This window comes from Chrysochloris asiatica, unplaced genomic scaffold (genome assembly GCF_000296735.1).
Source record: "Chrysochloris asiatica unplaced genomic scaffold, ChrAsi1.0 scaffold00005, whole genome shotgun sequence".
In the NCBI taxonomy this organism is placed as follows: domain Eukaryota; kingdom Metazoa; phylum Chordata; class Mammalia; order Afrosoricida; family Chrysochloridae; genus Chrysochloris; species Chrysochloris asiatica.
In genome coordinates, this window is record NW_006408523.1 from 2,891,927 (window position 1) to 2,906,342 (window position 14,416).

Consider the following 14,416-nt stretch of genomic DNA (forward strand, 5'->3'; position numbering starts at 1 on the left):
CATTAAATGTTTATAAATTAAATAAGAATATTTTATATCTTGCTGTTTTATTAGTCTCTTCCACTTTGCATGATTAGTTGTTTACTATTCAATGAATAATATTAATATCAGATCGATTTGATGAGTAGAATTCATATTAATGCTAATGGGAACCAGATCCTGGAAAGCTGGCCAGGAAATGCCAGAGGAAGCCGGCGGCAGCCTCCGTCTGCTGCACGATGTGTAGGCATTAAGCATCCTTTGAGTGAGGGCACATAAGCATTTATTTCTGCAGTTTCACAAATAATGAGACTGAGAAGCATCAGATGAGCTAAACTCAGAAATGAAGCTAAGATGTTATAGAGTATTTCCTGCTGACCTTTCCCAGAGCTTCTCATCTGTAAAGGAAGAAACGATTTACAGGTGTCATTTTGTTTGTAACTTCTGAAGGCAAAGTGATAGAACTTTGAACCTGTAAAATATTTGGGTTTCATGTTTGCGTTTTGAAACATCTAATAGCTCCATCTTAAAAACCTTAGCAATTTTTGTCGAATTTATTTTTCAAGACTTATCAAGTGACAAAGTTAGTAACATGGATTAATCCGCAGTGTAGGTGGTTTTAAGGTCCTAACCCCAAGTCAGGTCTCATTATAGGTGAACCACCCCCACCTTTTTAAATCCGTGTCCATGAATTGCCATTTTCTGTAGGCATACTTCCTTTAGTGTGTCACACACTCCCGATAAATGGCTGAGAGTCGTCTTGCTGATACTCCTTTTTGGTTCTAGTCAATATCCTAACCTGAATAGCTTCCTAACAAGTAGGTCCTGAGGACTGGCCGAACGCAGTCCGCTCCCGTGTGTGTTTTCTGCACTGAGAACATGGTTGAGCAGTAACTGGCATAGGAGACACTGAGCTGACTTAGTATTGTGGCAGATGCTTTTTATTGTTATTTAGACGTCGTCATTGATTAGATTTGTGGGTTACCTGAGTTGTCTATTTGGAAACGTGTGTAACTTACCTTCCAGATGCTCTAACTTCACCTGCTTCATCCTTGTTTAATGACTTTGGTGCCCTCAACATCTCTCAGAGAAGAAAGGTAGGTGAACCCTAAAGTTACCTGACGTTACGTCCCATTTAGACGGGTGCTGGGACCATGGCCCGCTTAAGGTCAGCCTTCTCTTAAGGAGGGGGAGGGCTTTTGATGGCCTGCAGTGGTTTTTCTGTTTCCTTATTATGTATCTCATGTGCGGAATTTGATTTGATTACTCTTTAAGATCATGGGGTCGGTCATGGAATTTCTGCATGGGATACGGAGGTTTTGATGTGAAGGGGTGGAATCCGACTGCTTGCTTTTGCCCTTTTTCTTTCTCTGACTGTTGTGTTTCTGAGAGTGCCTCTGGTGCCCTACCATGGTGGCTGGCGCAGGCAGCGTAACCCACAGAAGGCCTCTCGTTTTCAGTGTGTTTTCTGACACCCTTGTCTAGATTTCAGAGATTGTCCCCAAGTTAAACACCTCATGTGAGCATTACAAATCAACCTTAGAGATCAAAATTGTCCATAATTGACCCAACTGCTTTAAAAAAAAAAAAGCAATTAAAAAACCTTTTTCCTTCTTAGCGATGTAATTTTCTTTGGAGTTGAGGTTGGTAGACCAGGTCTAGATTTGTGATGTCCTTTGTTGGGACAGACTCTGGGATAAGCAGAAATGAGAACTTGATGTATTTTGATGCCTTTGAGCCTTCCTGAGAATCAGAACGTTCATTTCAGAGATCAGGAGCGTCTGCATCTTGATGGAAGCTGCTATGAAGTGAAACATTTGGTTTCCTGAGCAATGGTAGAAAGACCCAAGAAAAAAGAACACCAGTCTTCTTAGAACAACTTAGATATAAGCTGAAGTAAGAGTCTGCTTACCTAGAGTATGATCAGAAAGCATGAAAGGATAATTCAGGAAGGCCAGATGTTGTTTAGACAAAACATTTCTATGCAACTGACAGCACTTACATTCACACCTCACGGATCTGGTAAGGGCTCCGTTTTCAAACGTGCGTGTGAACAGGGGCCTCTGAGGCCGCTAGAGTTGATGAACTCAGACGCATAGGCCTGATTTGATAGGTGTCCACGCAGGCTCTCTCACCAAGAGCAGACATACTCACCCTTTGAATACTGTCCTAATGCATTACAACGTTGAGTTTCTGAGCCCATCGATCAGGAGTAGACTCGGACACAGAGCGTTGACAGGAGTGAGAAGTGACGTCAGTACGGAAGGCAACACCCCAATGCTGAAAACCAGAAACGTACAACCTGGAGCTGTTTAGTGCAGGAGATTGGAATAAAAAAGTCTGAGGCCCTCCCCACTCCCACCCCACCCCCAGTGGTCTTTCCACGTCGTTGAAGTAGCCATCAGCTAACTGTGATAGGTAGCATTCTTAATGTACAAATAGGAAATAAATTAGAATGATAAATGAATACTTTAGAGCATTGGCTAATAAAACTGCTTAGCGGACTGCATCTCACCTGTGAAAAATGCATGGTTTAGAGTTATTGGTATTTATTTCTGAAAAAGGAGTAAAGGTTTCTGGGGACTAGAACAGAGAGGATATAGTGGCCATTCTTTGAAAATTATTTTAGCAAAGGAAGATACTAAAAGGAATGGTGGTGTGCAGTGTGGTAACATGACTTTTTGGAGAGATGTTGAAGTCTCTTCTGACGGAGCAGATTCGTATCACAAAGCTCCTGGGCCCCTCAGCATTGTGACTGTGGCCCACTTTGCAGGCCAGAATCTGTCAACTGTGCTCGGGGCCGGGAGTGCTGCTCTGCTGCTTTCATCCCACAATTTAGTTAGTGTCTGTCTCATGGAGAGCATCCAAAAGCTTATGGCTCACGTCCTAAAGCTTGGAAGGACCATAATATCTTGCTATTTTCGTTTTAAGATGCTGTGTGCTCTGTGGGTACGTAGGTGCCCCCCCTCCAAGTTGTGAGCCAAATCTTTGTGGGTACAAGTTGCATATATATTTTAATTGTTAATAGTTGAGTTGAAAAGGTTTACAATTTCTTCATCTTAGACTCACACATGAGCTTCAGGAACATTGTGGAAAACTGGACTGAAGAGAAGATTGGGGTTTTTCCATGTACCTTTTCATGCCCCCTCGCACTCTTGCATGTCCCACACGTTGTGGATTGAAGGGTTATGAAGACTGTGCCCCTTTGCTATAGTACTTCATAATGCCTGTTTCATGTTGTAATTTTAGTGGCAGTAACTCAAAATTTTGTAAATATTTAATAATTTCAGTTTTCTCTAAGCCAGCCAAGTTGAATGAGATTTATTTCAGAACATGGGAGCACTGCTAGTTAGTTAGGGTCCATTTCCTACTACCACTTAGCTAGTTAGGGAAGTCATATTTACCTGTGGGGCATGGGAATCATTCAGCCCAGAGCATCTGTACAGCAGACAGGTTTTACTATGTGCTTCGTGGAAACTCTTGTTTTCTCTGTGTCCAGCAAATCTAACTAGAGAAACAGTCCAGGAACCTTACAGGGAACATTGGAGGAGCTGCATGTCATGAGTGGCAATTTGAATATCTGCCGATGGCTGAGTAACAGAATTCTCTAGCTCCAAGAGTTTGTGGAGAGAGAGGTTTGGAGTGGGCTGTTGGATGAGGAGCACAGAGAAACAAAGAAACCTAGGCAGAAGGTCCTGCGGACTGCTCTGGGAGGTGGGAATTATGGGAAATGCTCTCTTTCTTTCCCTGCTGAGCATCATGCTGAGGGCAGTAGGGCTTTGCTCTCCTGAAGTGCTTGTTGACATGTGGGCTATTAACGACAGTACACAGAGGTTCTGTGTCGTGGGACTCTTGTCCGAGCAGTGAACCACTTCCTGCAGCGGTCATTCGTCTTGTGCTGAGCCCTTTCCTGATGCCTACTGTTAGGAGTAGAATAGAAGTCTGTGAGGGAGGTGGTGGAAGAAGTTGAATTATGTCTGTGTGTTGTGTGGGAGGGGTAAGGCCCCCCCCCCCAATGCCCAGGTGGTGCTTTTCCTTGATTCTTGTTAACAAACAAGTTGAGAGTAATGTCCACATCCTGAGGAGCTCTTACAGCACGCTATCCCTCAAGTTCCAGTTGAGTCTTGGTCTGACAGAGTCAGAGAGGCCCTGCAATCACAGACATGACTCAGCTCATCAGTAAATGCCCAATAGGGAATCCCTGGGGACAAGACATCTATAACCAAGTTAGATGTTGGAACGCAGACAGTCACAGTGAAGCGATTCCTTGTCTTGGACATCCTACAAACTGTCCTTGCTAAGCCGTGAGTTCACAGAAGTGAGCCAGAGAGGGTTGATGCAAACCCTAAACCCAGAAGAGAAGCCTGTGGATTCTGGGTGTCTCCTTCCCGGCTGTCCCTTTGGAGTTGATTTATTTGGCCTGTGTCGCCCTTCACCCTCCTGTATTCATCCTAGTGGTTTCCTGTAGCCCTCTACCCCATGGAAGCAAAGCATGCTGGGTACATGTCATTTGCATTTATTTGGCTATTTTTCATTTGAATGTGAGGTTCTAAGCAATGTGCAGATTTCTAACTCTGTATTATTATTGTTTTTAAGACTATAATAACAAATGTGAATGCCTGGTGTGGCACCGTATGCTCAGCACTGGACTTTGAACCCCAAGGTCAGCGGTTCAAACCCACCACCGCTCCTCGGAAACCCTACAGAAGGTGGCTATGAGTCAGAACCGCCTCTACTGCATTTCACAACAACAATAACAAGTTTACTCCTCTGGGGTTTGGAGGCAGAGATTTCTGGACCACCATGTGTGTTTTTCTGTTCTGAATTTGAAAGCTCTCTGTTGGAATGAGGAAGTGAGCGTTTGTGAAGAGGTGCAGGTCGGGGAGGCCCAGTCCTGGCACTTCCTCAGCTTTCTTCCCTCTTGGAAGCCAGCCTGGGCTCCTTTCCCCACTGTGCTCGCTTTACAACGCCCACCCAGCTCTCTCTGTCTGTCCTACCAGACTTGCTAATGCTGGATTCTTTCTGTTTGCTGGCTGAGGTGACGGTGGCAGTGTTCACTGTTGCATTTCTGTTCCGAAGGCTCTGACAGGTGTCCTCCACACGATCTCTCCCCTCTCCTACAGCTTGTTGCTCCTGTTGGTGTTAGGTGCCATCGAGTCGGTTCCCCACTAAACCAATAGCTTAGGGAAGAAGAAGGAAGCCGGAGAGTAGTCCTGTACAGTTCTTTTATGGAGAAAGTGCAAGTAAATTGGAGACATTAACAGGATTCTAGCATTGGCTGTCTGGAAAGTAAATACTTGTTTAATCCTGCAACCACTAGGCCCTTTATGGAACATCAGACCAGATATTGATCTCAGGAAAAATAAAGATGAAGAGAAAATGGGGACCGTTGACAAAGAACACTTAAAGGAGGAGTTCATGTTCCACTTCATCTGTAAACCATTTTTCTAAAAAGCCTTTTTATTATGAATTGAGGGAAGGGTTACAGAGCAGAGCGTCAATTTTACATTCAACAAATCACATACTTTACTTTGTTTCATTACAGTGATGGTAATCCCCTCCATGACCAACAATTAGCAATATTTACCTCTGTTCACTTTCACTGTGCAGCCCTCCCTGTGCCTCCCAACTGTTCCGTGGGAGAAAGATCAGTCTTTCTGCTCCCGTAAAGATTTACAGCCCGGAAACCCTGTACAGGGTTGCTATGGGTCGGAACCGACTCAACGGCACTTAATAACAACAACGTCTGTCTGTCTTGTACGTAGCCTGCCCTATCACCCGTGCTAACATGTATCTACCCTCTAGCCTGTGAACGAACGTAAAACACTTTGTTTTCAGTTCTTTATATATTTATATGTTCTCTAACAGTGTTTTACTTGGTGTTTAGATTGCCCAGCTTGGCACGTTAATGTCTTTGACCTATGAGTGGTCGTTGGTGATTTTGAATTCCAAATTGATCCGTTCCTTTATTGGGATGACTGTTCTCCGGTCACCGCCACCACGTGTCAAGCATTGAGAGTGTGTGTACCATTCTGATTGAAGCCACAGCTCAGTGAGGTTTTTGACTTCGTGATGCGTATGTCTAAGGGACCTTCCAAAAGTTGATGGGAAGATTCCGAAATTCTCTCTTAATTCTGTTTTCCCACACGTGTTGTGAAGCTCCATGAATGCACATTGTGTTGGGAGCCTAATGGAGCTGCTGGAGTATAGGTTCGGCAGCCAGGGTTCCTGTTTGTAGCTTGGTCAGATCCTCATGGTGAGTTTGTCTTTCTCTCCAACAGCAAACCATAGGAAGCGTGCTCACCCAGCAGCCCTGAGTGATGACGAAGGGGACTGTAGGATTTGGGCTTTGACATCGGACAGCCTGAACGGGATTGGTGTCTCCATTGGTTTTCTGTGTCATCAGGCTTGTTAGCAAACCTTTCTGTCACCTCACTCGCAAAAGAAGAATAGCAACTCTTCGTCCTCACTATGTGTGCTTGTTCTGAGGACCAGGAGTCATCATCTGGCACAGTGTGCCCAACACAGGGCTGCTGTATTGAAGCCCTGGTGATTCTGTAGGATAAGCACTGGACTGCTGACCATCAAGTGAGCAATTCAAACTCACCAGGCGCTCGGTGGGAGAAAGCTGAGACTGTCTGCTCCCGTAAAGATGTACAGCCTCGGAACCCTACACAGGGTCGCTGTGAGTCACAGCCAACTCAAGAGCAGTGGGGTTTCCAGTTGTTGTTGCTAATGATATATGGTGTCAGCAAAACCCCTCCAGCCTGCTTCATGACTATTAAATGGATTAATAGCCAGAGAGGATTATGGGAGGGACCTACAGGATGTGAGGAGTGGCAGAGAAGGGGAGGAGCCAGGGCTCACCTAAGTGGCCCAGTGTAAAGAAGGAGGTCTCCCTGTCCCACCTGGAGAGACAGCTGCTCCTGAATTTCTGACCCACAAAATCTTGAACAGATTAGTGCATTGTTGTTTTAAGTCACTAGGTTTTAGGGTAGAAAAAAATTAATATTAAATAAATTGTTGCTATTTTCCCTGGGCCAGGATACAGTTGAAGTACCCACCTATTCTGTGAAGCATGCAGACTCCCACCCCAGTAATTTTTTTGCTGCCTCCTTATGGCATAGTGGGGTGTTACACAATGGGGTGTTCATTGCATGGTCCGCAGTTTGAACCCACCAGCTGCTCTGTGAGAGAGATGAGGCTGTTGACGGCCTCCGAAACACTGAAGGGCACTTCTCCTGTGTCCTACAGGGTCACTATGGGTGGGCATGGACTTGCATGTCCAGGGTTGGGTTTTGATGTTACATACCAGTTACCTGCTCAACCATACCTCCAAACTTGGCCGAAATCTTTCTTGTGTTTTCTCGTGATTCAGACTGAGAGAAAACTGATTTAAAAAAAGTATCAATGATGATTTTCCTTCTCTGTTCCAGGTAATATGCTAAGCTTAGTCAGTGGTAGTTTCTAAAAGTTACACATTTTCTATTTTATTTAATCACCCCCAATAATTCCTTGGAACTAAATACTATTTATATATTTCTCTTACAGATAGGGAGATCACATGATTTCCTACGCTGTTATCATCATCTCTCTTTAGGGCTTTGGGGTAGTCCTCTGACCTACGCAGTTCAGACACCCAAAAACCTCACTATGTAGGGCAACATGAGAAGGTGACTAGGTGGGGCTTAAGTAAAGTGGAAAATGGACAGGCAGTAGAGGAAAGGCCATTGGTATACGAGGGGGCTTCAACAGTTCGTGGATAAATTCCTTCATCTTTGGCTTTTATTTTTTCACAACCTTTTGGAAAAGCGCCCTCCCCCCCTTTTTGGCATGAAGGGGAGGAGCTCAACACCGACTGGTTTAGGACACCTGCACCTGCTTTGGGCTTTCCACCCTGACCTGCACCCACAGGTGTCTTGGGCAAGAACACACCCACTTGGTCACTGACAGACAGACAGCCTTTCAGAAGTGCTGCACAAATCCGTATTTCTACTTCTTGGTGCCTACTTTTCTGCATCTTTGAAAGCACCTTGAGTTGTAAGCATCTTTCACATCTCTGTTTAAATGTCGTGTCCAGAAGACAGTTTCATTGTGTCAGTTGGACTCCTCCTTGGTGTTCACTGGCCATTGATGCTTCTCCCGGGCCCTTGGCTCACCTTCCTACTGGGCTAGCCTTTAGAGAGCTGCGCTGATGCCTGGTGACTCTGTGCACAATGGGATCAGACCACAGTGACCCGTAGGGTTTCAGGGTTCATTTGTGGAAGTGGATCACTAGGTCCTTCTTCCTGGTCTGTCTTAACGTGCTCAGTGTCATAGTTAACAGCCAAGTCTCCGCTGACACATGGAGGGTGGCTGCAAATGAGGGGCACAAGCTGGGAACTGAACCCAGGTGTCTCACATGAAAGACAAGCAATACTACCGCTGAGCTGCCATTGAAAACCTGTTGCCCCTAGAGAACAGAGTAGAACAGCCCCAGAGGGTTTTCAGAGCTGTCAGTCTTCAGAGACGCAGACTGCCACGTCCTTGTTCTGGGGCTAGCTGGTGAGTTCAAACCGAGACCTTGCCGTTAATTGCCAAGTGCGTAAACACTGAGCCTCCAGAACTCCTCTCTGGATATTGGTTGTTGTTGCTGTGAAGTGCCATCAAGTGAGTTCCAACTCATAGCCACCCTGTATAGACTTTCCAAGGATCGACTGGTGGGTTTGAACCTCTGACCCTGTGGTTTAGCAGTCCAGGGCTTATTCTACAGCAGTGCATCAGAACTCCTTTTGTATATTGTTATTGTTGTTAATTGCCTTTGCATTGGTTTTGACTCATAGCACCCCTGTATAGGGTTTCCGAGGAGCGGTTGGTGGACTTGAATGGCTGACCTTGAGGTTAGCACTCCAGTATTCATCCTATAGTGCTGCACAGGTTTGGTTTTTGGTCTTGAATTTCATGAGTATTTTTGCTGTTGGTTTTGAACTTGTACTTAGCAATAATTACCTTTTGTTACATAAGCAAAAAAGAATAACACACTAAGGTAATTTTTGATAAGATGATACTTCCCTATATGATGAGTTGTTTGTAAGTGCCAGCGAGTTGGTTCCAACTCGTAGTGACCCTGTTTTGGGGTTTCTGGTGGGTTAGAACTGCCAACCTTGTGGTTAGCACTCCAGGACCCGCCACATGTGATGAGTTAGTGGCTTTAAACTGAGAGGGCTGTTGTGGTTTTATTCCTGTAACTTGATATTGGGGACGCTAACCGAAAGGTTCAAGCCCCCCACTGCAGAAGACAGGTTTGGCCGTCTGTTCTCTTAGAGATTCCCAGCCTTGGAAACCCTCAGAAGCACTTCTCCTTGTCCGTCCCACATGTGTCTGTGTGTTTCCCAGCTGGCAGTTGGAAGAGGACTTTCTCCCTATTGCATGTCTCCAGGTCCAGAGGTCTGTTCTCGGTAAAGGCTGTACAAGTAACGTGAGCTGTGAGTGATGATCCTGCCTGTAGAACAGAGCTCAACACGGATGGTGTGAAGCCTTTTTATTTTCTGACAACTAGTCCAAATTGACTTTTCGGGTTTGAATTGACATCAAGATAGGTTCTGTCATTTTAAATGACGGAGGGGTTCAACTATGTACTTTAAAAAGAAAATGGTGGGGAGGAGGGCACTTAGTGTGAAGTGGCCACTTTTTATTGAATCAAGAAAGATTCCTCCAAATTTTGATTGCAAGGGAATGTTGTGTTGATTGATGCAGTGAGAGGTTTGTACTGGAGGCTTTCTCCGCCCCCTGTACATGGTGGTGTGGTGTTTGTCTTTTTACCCTATTGTAACACATGCGGACTGGACGGTGTCCTGCTGTTGGCTGTGGTCATCATCTCCTTTGATAGCTTTGGTATAACTTAGTTCTCTGATGTGCTGATGATCGTTTAGTAAAACCCAGGGGCTGGTAGGTCACCCTGAAAGGATCTGATTGGTTTGTCTCACACTCTGTTCTAAAGGACATGCTTGTTGCTGAGTGCCATCGAATCAGTTCCAACTCATAGTGCAGCTGATGGGTTTGATTAGCAGGCCAGTGCTTATCACTACAGCACCATCCCAGAACTCCACAGAGTGTTGAGTGAAGAACTTGGCATTATTTGTGGGTCATCTCTCTAGTTTCCTGGGGAGTAGGAATGGGGAATGAAGTTCTTAGGAAAGGGGAGTTAAGAATTCTTATGTACAAACACATGAACCTAAGTTGTTAGCTAAATTTTCAATCAGAAGCCACAAAGTTTCCCCCAGCTCTCTTTTGCACCCAAGGTTTGTTCTTGCCTTTTGAAAATGTGGAGGCAGAGCTTGTTAATTGTCTTTATTTGAATAATGAATGGAGCTTGGTCTCATTGGTCTAAGTGCGCCAATTGTGTTCAGAGATTGAAAGATTCTTTGAGCTTTTCATATTTGATTGTCTCAGTATTAGCTGGAGTAATACCACCCTGGTGATGAGGACCAGCTCTCATCTCAGTATTGTTGTTGTTGTTGTTGTTATGGGAACTCCTAGCAACCCTGTATGGGGTTTCCCGAGGCTGTAAATCTTTACGGGAGCAGAAAGCCTCATCGTTCTCCCGCGGAACATCTGGTAGTTTCGAACTGCTGACCCTGAGGTTAGCAGCCCGATTCGTAACCACTACGCTTCCAGAGCTCCTTCTCTCAGTATTAGCAGGAGTAATATTAAGACAGACCACCCTGGGGAAGAGGACCAGCTCTAGAGCCAGGCTTCCCCTGAATTGTGAAGCCACAGTAAGCTACCTAACCTCTTAAATCTCACTCATCTGCACGGTGGGTCTAGTACTGCTGCCTGGCTCACTGTATGAATAGGTTTGCAGTAGTTGGCATAGTGTCTTACTTTTGATTAACTACTGTCTTGGCTTAAATTCAGTGACAAAAAAAGGCATTTCTGAAGATACTCTGCTTCTTTTTAAGACAACTTACAAGTACAGATGTAAACTAAAGCAAAAAGAGAACCTTTTGTCTTGGTTCTCTAGGCTGCGTTAACAGAAATACCACAAGTGGGTGGATCTAACATACAGAGGAGTTGAGGCGTCTGAATTCAGGGCATCCGCTACAAAGGCAGGCTTCCTCTGTCTCTAGGCTCATAGTTCAGGAGGCAGGTCCTTGTCTCTCTTTAACATCTGTGGGCCTGGCTTTCTTCAGAGATCTCTGTGTGGCAAGACATCGGTCTCCCCCTGGGTCAAGGAGGTGGCCAGCACAGTGTTCGAAGGCACGCTCTACTCCTGGTTCTTTCTGGGTGGAACTGAGGTCCTTGTCCTCTCTGCTGGCTTGTTTAATTGAGGTGCTGTAGGATAAGCACTGGACTGTAAGTCCGGTGGTTCAAATCCACCAGCAGCTCCCGGAACCCTAAACATCGGAACCAACTCTATGGCACACAGCATCTTACTAGAGATTGAGTCACGATACAATCGAACCCTGTCGCTTTCGCTGCTTTATAACTTCATAAACCCACCGTACGAATCCATTCTCATACATTGGATTGCCAAGGCTGTCGGTCTTTATGGGAGCAGAAAACTTCTTCTTTCTCTTGGAGCATCTGGTGGGATTGAACTGCTGACCGTAAAGTTAGCAGTAGAGGTCAGGATTTACAGCACATAGGTTAGTTGATCAGGCCATGAAATGGAGACTCAAGGCCTAGCCAAGTTGACACATATTTTGAGGGGCACAAATTCAACCCATAGTAGCATTTTGACATAGATTAGTACCTGTTGATTGCCTTGCTGACATTAACTTAAACACTTTTGTGATTATTGGTAAATGATAGTTACTGTGGCAATAACTATGCATACACAGAGTAAAAATAAAGAAGCCAACCCTCAGAAAATATCTTGGTCCCTTGGGCACGGCATTTTATTTTTCCATTCTGGGTCCATTCTAAAGTAAAAAGGTGCGTTTGTAGATTGATGTTCCCATTCATTAGAAACTCTGTGTGGCCTTGCTTGGGCCTTTTCTATGACGTTGTCTTTGCCCTGATTGGCACCTTGGTGGACGTGGGCGACCATCCCAATACGTCACGACATCATGATGGTGCGCTCTGGTTTGAACATACGTCTGTGCCTCCCTCTGAAGGGATGTTGGGTTGTTAAGTTGTCTCTGTGTTCCCAGTATTGAGAATACCTCCTCATACTACATGGACTTTTAAAGGACGAGTTGAGCGGACATTATTTTCTTGGAGGAATCTAATCATTTGAAAATGAGCTGACAGATGAGGTTTTGCAGGTTGTATTGTGTCAGACAGACTTCTGCCTGGTCATTGTGACTTCTGTGGATGTCATCTCTTTTAAGTGCCAGCTCGTACTCTGTTGCTTGTGGTGTTTTTTTCTTGGATTAGTTTAATGTGATGTCTGTGATGGCGCATGTTTGGAAATCTCTTCTCCCTTAGAGATAGAGGCTGAAGGTCTTTGGCGGGGTGGGAGGAGGGGATGGTAAAGTAGAGGGTAAGGAGTAATGAATTCTTCTTTGGAAACACAGGAACCATAATTATATCATGAGAACTGTTGAGGGGAGAGAATAATACATTAGATTTATTTTTAAACTTTTTTTTTTGTGTGTGTGTGTAATCTTAAAAACAAATTGCACTAATCAAAAGTGAGTCACAATGTGTGAAGGCTCGGAATTGCAGAAGCCCATTTAAAGCAATAATTTGATTGCTTTCTAGTATCTGACTGGAATTTAGGTTTTCTTTGTATGAGTCCTATTTGATAGGTTGTTCTTTTGCAGGAAAGCAAGTGTTTATTGATGTGTTGTACTGTTTTAGGTGGTATGGTGCTTTAGGGTTAGTACCGGTATGCTAAACATAAGGTTGGAGGTCCAAACCCACCACCTGCTCCTCAGAAACCCTGTGCAGGGTTGCTATGAGTCAGTGGCACTTCACCACCACCACAGAGGAGAACTGTTAGCCCTGGACTTTCCTGAAATACCAGGTTTAAATAAGTGAAGGCGTCGTTAGGTTTTCCTGGGCCTCCTCTCCTTTTTCTCAATGCCTGCTGGAACGAAGAACTTAATGCTGCACTCTTTCCCTGGAGATGCTGGTTAGAAAGACTCTACTGAAGATCCATGGACTTGTGATGTGGCTGCGTGGCCCGAGAAGGGAGCGCAGCCGTAGTCCTGCATAGTGCGTCTGCCATCCACAGAACTGACTTGTGATGTAGACATAGAAGGTAACCGGAGTAGTCAAAGACCTCATCCCAAACCCACCCCACTGCCCTGACTCACCATGGCCTTACGTAGGGTTTCTGAGGCTCCCATACCAGTCTTTACAGGAGCAGAAAGTCTTCCTTATCTTTCTCCCCTGGAGCAGCTGTTGGGTTTGAACTGCCGACCTTGTGGTTAGCAGTTCAGTGCTTATCCTACAGTGCCAGCAGGGCTCCTTTAAAGGTTGCATGTTGTTGTTGTTAAGTGCCTTTGAGTTACTTCCAGCTCATAGTGACTCTGTTTTGGGTTTCCAAGGAGCAGCTGGTGGGTTTGAACCACCAACCTTTTTGCTACCAGTCCAATGCTTATCTAACAGCGACACATCAGAACTCCAAGGGTTGCGTAGAGGTGGAAATATTTGAACTTTATAAAACTTTATTTGCTGCTATACTTTTGGGGTAGGTAGTTAGTACAGTCGCCTCTCTTGATGTTAGTGTGGTTTATTCCCCCCCTTCCGAGCCATCAAAGATAATGTCGCAGGAGCCTACGTGCTCACAGAGCGGAGGGTCTAGTGTGCACAGGGTCGCTTCATAGCCATCACTTTCCAGATCTGTTAGAAACTTAGTAATAAAATGCTTTCTTCTAGTTACTTGGTTCTTGTCTGGTGGTGACACCGTCTCTGGAAGAAAACGGAGTTTTAAGTGTTTGTTTCAGCAGGTTTGCTGTGTCTCCTGACACAGAGCCATGAGTGTACAGAGATTTCAATCTGAGATCTTCCCAAGCATGTATTGGTATTCCCTGAAGCGCAATAAACACACACCCAAGTTCCCTTTAGAAGTCCTGGGGTGGCGCTGTGGGTTAATGCACCAGACTGCAAAGCCGTTTGAACTGCAAGGTTGGCGGTTCAAGCGCACTAACTGCTCCTTGTAAATGCTATACAGGGTCGCTATGAGTCGCCAACTGATACGATGGCACTGCACAACAACAAAGTTCCCTTTAAGCAGCAACTTGGTGCAAATGTGCTGGAATCCAGGGAAGTGGTGGGTGCCATCATTAACATTCATGCAGGAAAGCCCTGACAACCACTTAGCATGGTGTGCTGCTGACTTAATGATAGTGTTAGCCAAGGAATTCATTTTATTAAAACAGCAATCAAACTACTTGACGGTTGTGCTTTAAAAATTGTGATTTTCATGGAGCACAAGGCAACCTGAGTCTTTTGTTTCTGTAGTCCGGGTGTATTCACATTTTGTTTCTGTAGTCTGAATGTATTT

General features: G+C 45.0%; 1 protein-coding gene across 2 annotated transcripts in view; it reads left to right on the forward strand.

Moving 5' to 3' along the window:
• PAN3 (PAN3 poly(A) specific ribonuclease subunit homolog (S. cerevisiae)) overlaps positions 1 to 14,416 on the forward strand; it is a 115,690-nt gene that overhangs the window by 5,766 nt on the left and 95,508 nt on the right. For both annotated transcript variants that reach the window (XM_006831941.1, XM_006831940.1), the window contains exon 3: positions 1,006 to 1,076. In XM_006831941.1, the coding sequence (XP_006832004.1) occupies positions 1,006 to 1,076 (71 nt within the window). The remainder of the gene's footprint in view (positions 1 to 1,005; positions 1,077 to 14,416) is intronic.